General features: G+C 39.5%; 1 protein-coding gene across 1 annotated transcript in view; it reads right to left on the bottom strand.

Annotated features, from left to right (window-relative positions):
* Window positions 1–3,744: 3,744 nt before the first annotated feature.
* The window catches only part of LOC143746265 (uncharacterized), a 45,963-nt gene continuing 41,705 nt past the window's right edge, over window positions 3,745–8,002 (bottom strand). The window contains exon 93 of the mRNA XM_077238068.1: window positions 3,745–4,382. Within this exon, the coding sequence (XP_077094183.1) occupies window positions 4,297–4,382 (86 nt within the window). The 3' untranslated portion in view covers window positions 3,745–4,296. The remainder of the gene's footprint in view (window positions 4,383–8,002) is intronic.

Raw genomic sequence — 8,002 nt, 5'->3', positions numbered from 1 at the left:
TTCCTCTCTTCATCATCTCTGCATGTATTCCTCTCTTCATCATCTCTGCACGTATTCCTCTCTTCATCATCTCTGCACGTATTCCTCTCTTCATCATCTCTGCATGTATTCCTCTCTTCATCATCTCTGCACGTATTCCTCTCTTCATCATCTCTGCATGTATTCCTCTCTTCATCATCTCTGCATGTATTCCTCTCTTCATCATCTCTGCACGTATTCCTCTCTTCATCATCTCTGCATGTATTCCTCTCTTCATCATCTCTGCACGTATTCCTCTCTTCATCATCTCTGCATGTATTCCTCTCTTCATCATCTCTGCACGTATTCCTCTCTTCATCATCTCTGCACGTATTCCTCTCTTCATCATCTCTGCATGTATTCCTCTCTTCATCATCTCTGCACGTATTCCTCTCTTCATCATCTCTGCACGTATTCCTCTCTTCATCATCTCTGCATGTATTCCTCTCTTCATCATCTCTGCACGTGTTCCTCTCTTCATCATCTCTGCATGTATTCCTCTCTTCATCATCTCTGCATGTATTCCTCTCTTCATAATCTCTGCACGTATTCCTCTCTTCATCATCTCTGCACGTATTCCTCTCTTCATCATCTCTGCACGTATTCCTCTCTTCATCATCTCTGCACGTATTCCTCTCTTCATCATCTCTGCACGTATTCCTCTCTTCATCATCTCTGCATGTATTCCTCTCTTCATAATCTCTGCACGTATTCCTCTCTTCATCATCTCTGCACGTATTCCTCTCTTCATCATCTCTGCACGTGTTCCTCTCTTCATCATCTCTGCATGTATTCCTCTCTTCATCATCTCTGCACGTATTCCTCTCTTCATCATCTCTGCATGTATTCCTCTCTTCATCATCTCTGCATGTATTCCTCTCTTCATCATCTCTGCACGTATTCCTCTCTTCATCATCTCTGCACGTATTCCTCTCTTCATCATCTCTGCATGTATTCCTCTCTTCATCATCTCTGCACGTATTCCTCTCTTCATCATCTCTGCATGTATTCCTCTCTTCATCATCTCTGCACGTATTCCTCTCTTCATCATCTCTGCACGTATTCCTCTCTTCATCATCTCTGCACGTATTCCTCTCTTCATCATCTCTGCACGTATTCCTCTCTTCATCATCTCTGCATGTATTCCTCTCTTCATCATCTCTGCACGTATTCCTCTCTTCATCATCTCTGCACGTATTCCTCTCTTCATCATCTCTGCATGTGTTCCTCTCTTCATCATCTCTGCACGTATTCCTCTCTTCATCATCTCTGCATGTATTCCTCTCTTCATCATCTCTGCATGTGTTCCTCTCTTCATCATCTCTGCATGTGTTCCTCTCTTCATCATCTCTGCACGTATTCCTCTCTTCATCATCTCTGCATGTATTCCTCTCTTCATCATCTCTGCACGTGTTCCTCTCTTCATCATCTCTGCATGTATTCCTCTCTTCATCATCTCTGCACGTGTTCCTCTCTTCATCATCTCTGCATGTATTCCTCTCTTCATCATTTCTGCACGTATTCCTCTCTTCATCATCTCTGCACGTATTCCTCTCTTCATCATCTCTGCATGTATTCCTCTCTTCATCATCTCTGCATGTATTCCTCTCTTCATCATCTCTGCATGTATTCCTCTCTTCATCATCTCTGCACGTATTCCTCTCTTCATCATCTCTGCATGTATTCCTCTCTTCATCATCTCTGCACGTATTCCTCTCTTCATCATCTCTGCATGTATTCCTCTCTTCATCATCTCTGCACGTATTCCTCTCTTCATCATCTCTGCACGTATTCCTCTCTTCATCATCTCTGCACGTATTCTTCTCTTCATCATCTCTGCATGTATTCCTCTCTTCATCATCTCTGCACGTATTCCTCTCTTCATCATCTCTGCACGTATTCCTCTCTTCATCATCTCTGCACGTATTCCTCTCTTCATCATCTCTGCATGTATTCCTCTCTTCATCATCTCTGCATGTATTCCTCTCTTCATCATCTCTGCATGTATTCCTCTCTTCATCATCTCTGCATGTATTCCTCTCTTCATCATCTCTGCATGTATTCCTCTCTTCATCATCTCTGCACGTATTCCTCTCTTCATCATCTCTGCATGTATTCCTCTCTTCATCATCTCTGCATGTATTCCTCTCTTCATCATCTCTGCATGTATTCCTCTCTTCATCATCTCTGCACGTATTCCTCTCTTCATCATCTCTGCACGTGTTCCTCTCTTCATCATCTCTGCATGTATTCCTCTCTTCATCATCTCTGCACGTGTTCCTCTCTTCATCATCTCTGCACGTGTTCCTCTCTTCATCATCTCTGCACGTATTCCTCTCTTCATCATCTCTGCATGTGTTCCTCTCTTCATCATCTCTGCACGTGTTCCTCTCTTCATCATCTCTGCACGTGTTCCTCTCTTCATCATCTCTGCACGTATTCCTCTCTTCATCATCTCTGCATGTATTCCTCTCTTCATCATCTCTGCATGTGTTCCTCTCTTCATCATCTCTGCATGTGTTCCTCTCTTCATCATCTCTGCATGTGTTCCTCTCTTCATCATCTCTGCACGTGTTCCTCTCTTCATCATCTCTGCATGTGTTCCTCTCTTCATCATCTCTGCACGTGTTCCTCTCTTCATCATCTCTGCATGTGTTCCTCTCTTCATCATCTCTGCATGTGTTCCTCTCTTCATCATCTCTGCATGTGTTCCTCTCTTCATCATCTCTGCACGTGTTCCTCTCTTCATCATCTCTGCATGTGTTCCTCTCTTCATCATCTCTGCATGTGTTCCTCTCTTCATCATCTCTGCATGTATTCCTCTCTTCATCATCTCTGCATGTGTTCCTCTCTTCATCATCTCTGCATGTGTTCCTCTCTTCATCATCTCTGCATGTGTTCCTCTCTTCATCATCTCTGCATGTATTCCTCTCTTCATCATCTCTGCATGTATTCCTCTCTTCATCATCTCTGCATGTATTCCTCTCTTCATCATCTCTGCATGTATTCCTCTCTTCATCATCTCTGCATGTATTCCTCTCTTCATCATCTCTGCATGTGTTCCTCTCTTCATCATCTCTGCATGTATTCCTCTCTTCATCATCTCTGCACGTATTCCTCTCTTCATCATCTCTGCATGTATTCCTCTCTTCATCATCTCTGCATGTATTCCTCTCTTCATCATCTCTGCATGTATTCCTCTCTTCATCATCTCTGCATGTATTCCTCTCTTCATCATCTCTGCATGTGTTCCTCTCTTCATCATCTCTGCATGTATTCCTCTCTTCATCATCTCTGCACGTATTCCTCTCTTCATCATCTCTGCATGTATTCCTCTCTTCATCATCTCTGCATGTATTCCTCTCTTCATCATCTCTGCATCTCTTGCCTGTGCTTCATTCCCTCTGCCACTCAAAACTGCTGGAGTAACCCTTGTTCTGAAGAAACCCAATCTCGATACCTCAGTTCTCTCTAATTATCGTCCTATTTCAAGTGTTACCCTTCCTTGCTAAATTACTGCGAAGTACTGTTGCCTCGCAGCTCCAGTCTTTTCTAGTCAGAAAATAATGTTTTTGATCCTTTTTAGTCTGGTTTTGGTCCGCTTCATAATACTGAAACTACACTTACACCTATTTGAGCCCATAATTCAGCACATTTCATTTCTTTTTCTGGTCAACAAACAAATAAAAACACTTAAACATTTACAAATAAATCTAAAAGGGTAAATATAATTTAGAATGTTTTTATTTTATTTATTATTCAGCAGATCACAACAAACAAACATTATTAGATGTCACTTTAATAAGTAGACATTTGATTTAGTGTCATTTATTTGTTATTTATGATTCATGTATAAAGCACAACATAGACTACACATTACTCATAAAAATACAGCATAAAAATTCTGCTTTATTTGCATACTACGCGCATATCATTTACATAAAACAGGGTCTAATTATTGTGGTTGTACCTGATTCAGATTCACAATCTAAAAACAAGTAAAATTAGTAAATTGTGTCATGTTTGCATTGACGGAAATTTCTGTAATTTGTTAGAAAACGATTTTCAGTTATTTTAACTAAATGTATTTGAGATTTAGAATTTCATTGGGTCGAATCTTAACAGTGTTGATGTGAGTGAATCAGAAGTGAGCACAGCTTTCTCTCTGAAACATCAGCAGTAAATGACTGATAAATGTGTTTGAATCTAATATGATTTAGTGAAAGTGCAGAAACTCGTGTAAACACTAGACACATAGAGGAAGAGATGATGATGTCATCAGTGCAGCAGCTGCAGGGTCGTCATGGTAACAGCCAATAGGAGCAGCCGCAGAAAGACCGGTGCCTGAACTCTGGATGCAGCGGCTGCAGACACACAGATATTAAGATCAAATTACCGTTTACAAACAAACATTCAGCACATTTCTTCAGTCCGCTGAACTGAGCTTTTCAGAAAGACTAATGGACACTTGACATCTTTAGATCTACATCAGACTAATAACAGGCCAGCAGAAGAGCAGTGCAGCTTGTCCTCATCAGTGCTAGTCTATGTTTGTACTCTATGTTTGTAATCTCTGTAATCTATGTTAGTAATCTATGTTTGTACTCTATGCAATCTATGTTTGTAGTCTATGTTTATAATATATGCAATCTATGTTTGTAGTCTATGTTTGTAATATATGTTTGTAATATATGCAATCTATGTTTGTAGTCTATGTTTGTAATCTCTGTAGTCTATGTGTGTAATATATGTTTGTAATCTCTGTAATCTATGTTTGTAATATATGCAATCTATGTTTGTAGTCTATGTTTGTAATATATGTTTGTAATCTATGTTACTATGCAGTAGATACTGATGAGCTATTTAAAGTTTATTTAAACTTTATTGAAGTTTATTTACTTCTCGGTGTATCAACGCTCTTGACACTGTTGCATTGTTGAGACTTAAATGTCAGAAAAATAAATCTGAACCTTGCCTGAATAGCAGCACTCGCCACCTAAGACAAATTTGCAGAAGAGCAGAGCGCAGATGGAAAAAGGACAAGCTACAGGTGTCGTATGAGATATTACGCGAGTCTTTAATATCATACCAAAAAGCTGTTAAAACCGCTAAGTCTCATTATTTTTCTGAGATAATAGCGAAAAACTCTGTTTTTAACCCTGTAGGTAATAATTATCTTTCTGAATCTGCTTCTACATGTGAACAATTTCTGAGATTTTTTTGTGGAGAAAATAGCAACAATCAGACAGTCCATACCGCCTTCTACTACTGACCCAGCTGATACTTTCTACTACTGACCCAGCTGATACTTTCTACTACTGACCCAGCTGATACTCCCGTGGCCATCACGTTTATATCTGTATCCTGTTTAACAGATATAGTTGATAAGCTGAAGCCTACTGTCTCATTTCTTGATATTGTTCCTACATGGTTTTTTAAACAGATATCTCATAATGTCGGGTCATGGACTTTGTCCATCATAAACTTATGCCTTCTCTCAGGTTTTGTTCCAGCTCTATGCAAACATGCCATGGTGAAACCAATATTGAAAAGGCCAAATATGGACATTACTAATTTATCAAATTTTAGACCCATTTCAAATTTAAAGGATCATATCTAAGATCCTTGAGAAAACTGTGTTACTGCAGCTACAACCCTTGATGCGAATGATATCCTTGAAAAATTCCAGTCTGGTTTTAGGATTGACCACAGTAGAGTCTGCTTTATTGCGAGTTTTGAATGATATTTTGTCATCTCTTGATTCTGGGGACTCTGTCATTTTATTGCTTTTAGATCTGAGTGCAGCGTTTGACACTATTGATCATAGAATTGTACCGTCACGCCTTGAAAAGTTGGTGGGCATCTGAGGAAGTGCTCTTAGCTGGTTTAAATCTGATCTTACTAATAGAACCTTTTCAGTTGGCATCGGAGGCTCGGTTTCATCGGTAGCTCCTCTCGCCTGTGGCGTTCCACAAGGCTCCGTTTTGGCACCTACTCTGTTTTCACTATACATGTTACCGCTGGGATCAGTTTTTAGGAAGCATTTCACTTATATGCAGACGATACACAAATCTATCTGCCTTTTCAGCGCACATACAAAGGCCTAGAAACCTTATTTGCTTGTTTGAATGACATAAAATCCTGGATGTCCACAAATTTTTTACTTTCAAATTCGAGCAAAACTGAGGCTATTGTGTTTTATAGCACACTTTTAATGTTGCAAACATATACTCCGACATCAAACCTCCAGTCAAAAGTCTGGGAGTTACTTTGGATTCCTCCCTCAAGATGGATAAACACATAAACACAGTAGTTAAATCAAGTTTTTTTCATCTGAAACTTTTATCCAGAGTAAAGTCTTTCCTATCACCGAAAGAGCTTGAAAGAGACACACATGTGTTCGTTCTATCCCGCCTGGATTACTGTAATTCCTTATATGCAGGAATATCCCAGTTTTCCATCACGAGGCTTCAAATGGTCCAAAATGCTGCAGGCAGAATCCTGACTGGGGTTCGCAAACATGAACATATTTCCCCTATTTTAAAGTCTCTGAACTGGTTGCCAGTGCGTCATAGAGTCGATTTAAAAATACTGTTGTTTGTTTTTAAATCCTTAAATGGCCTTGCACCCTCTTATTTATCTGAACTTTTAACTTTGAACGCGCCGGTAGGTGTCTACGGTCCACAAGCAGTATATGTCGATATCCTTGTCCTCTGTACATGAGTTTAAATCTAAGTTAAAGTTGTGTCATCTTGACTGGGCATTTCACTAATTCTCAACTATGGTTTTATCCTATTTTAATAGTATTTTGCTCTTCCTTTTATGTTTCCTATACTTATATATATATATATATATATATATTGCCTCGTAAAGCACAGTGGTCAACTTCTGTTGTGTTTATTTGTGCTATATAAATAAATAAAATGAAAATGAAATGAAATGTTTGTAATGTTGTATGTAATCTATGTTTTATCCGATAAGAATACATGCGTATGAACTACTATGGAAACACATTTACTGAATAAATCTCTCAAACCTCATGTGACTTTGCCTCAGCAGAGGCTGTGATTGGATAACTGGACTAACCAGCGGACCAATGGCCCGACTGCAGAAACTTACAGTTTTATTACTGATATTCTGCAACAGTTTCCCAAGAAGGGATGATTCTGTTCTCTTGAACACATGGGTTGGAAACACTGCTTTGTTCAGTAATGTTCTATGAGATATTCCAGTTTTATGCAGGAGATATTGTATGGATGCGCAGTAGGGCTGTCAAAATTACTGAGAAGCTTAATTCACATTTCTTTCTTAAATAATAGCAAAATTCTGATTTTATTCGAATTCTAAAGGCAATATTTAATGTTAGAGGAAGAGAGTGCTGTATTGTCTCCTGTGCCCACAAGAGGGCGCAAGCGAGCACAATAAGCAAACATAAACCAAAATCAAGCTTTTATTGAAATGGAATAACATTAACTTTTTAAAGTGCATTAACTTTTCAAACAATTGTTCTTAAATAAAATATAATTTCCGTAATGTGCATGGAAGGAAATTAGGCTGCAATAGTGGATACAGCTGTGTTCGTGCATCAGTAACCTGAGAAAACACAAACACCAGCCACTCTTGATCTGAGCGAGTGCTGAGCGCTTTCTGAACACACACTCACACACACACACACACACACACACACACACACACACACACACACACACACACACACACACACACACACCTCTGACCGATGTGGTCAATTATGTCTTTGCCAGGCGCGCAATATGTGAATACATACTGATTTTTGCCACTAACTGAGAGGGTTTCCGTCAGCATGAAGCCTTTTACTCAACGCAGCCGCACCGCTGTATACTGTATAAGCTAACAGGAAAACCCGCTGTATACTGTATAAGCTAACAGGAAAACCCGCTGTATACTGTATAAGCTAACAGGAAAACCCGCTGTATACTGTATAAGCTAACTGGAAAACCCGCTG

Source organism: Siphateles boraxobius, unplaced genomic scaffold (assembly GCF_051911475.1).
Source record: "Siphateles boraxobius isolate OS27281-9 unplaced genomic scaffold, OSU_SipBor_1 10, whole genome shotgun sequence".
NCBI classification, from domain to species: Eukaryota; Metazoa; Chordata; class Actinopteri; order Cypriniformes; family Leuciscidae; genus Siphateles; species Siphateles boraxobius.
Note: the sequence above shows the minus strand (reverse complement) of the source record. Positions and strands in the feature narration are given on the sequence as shown.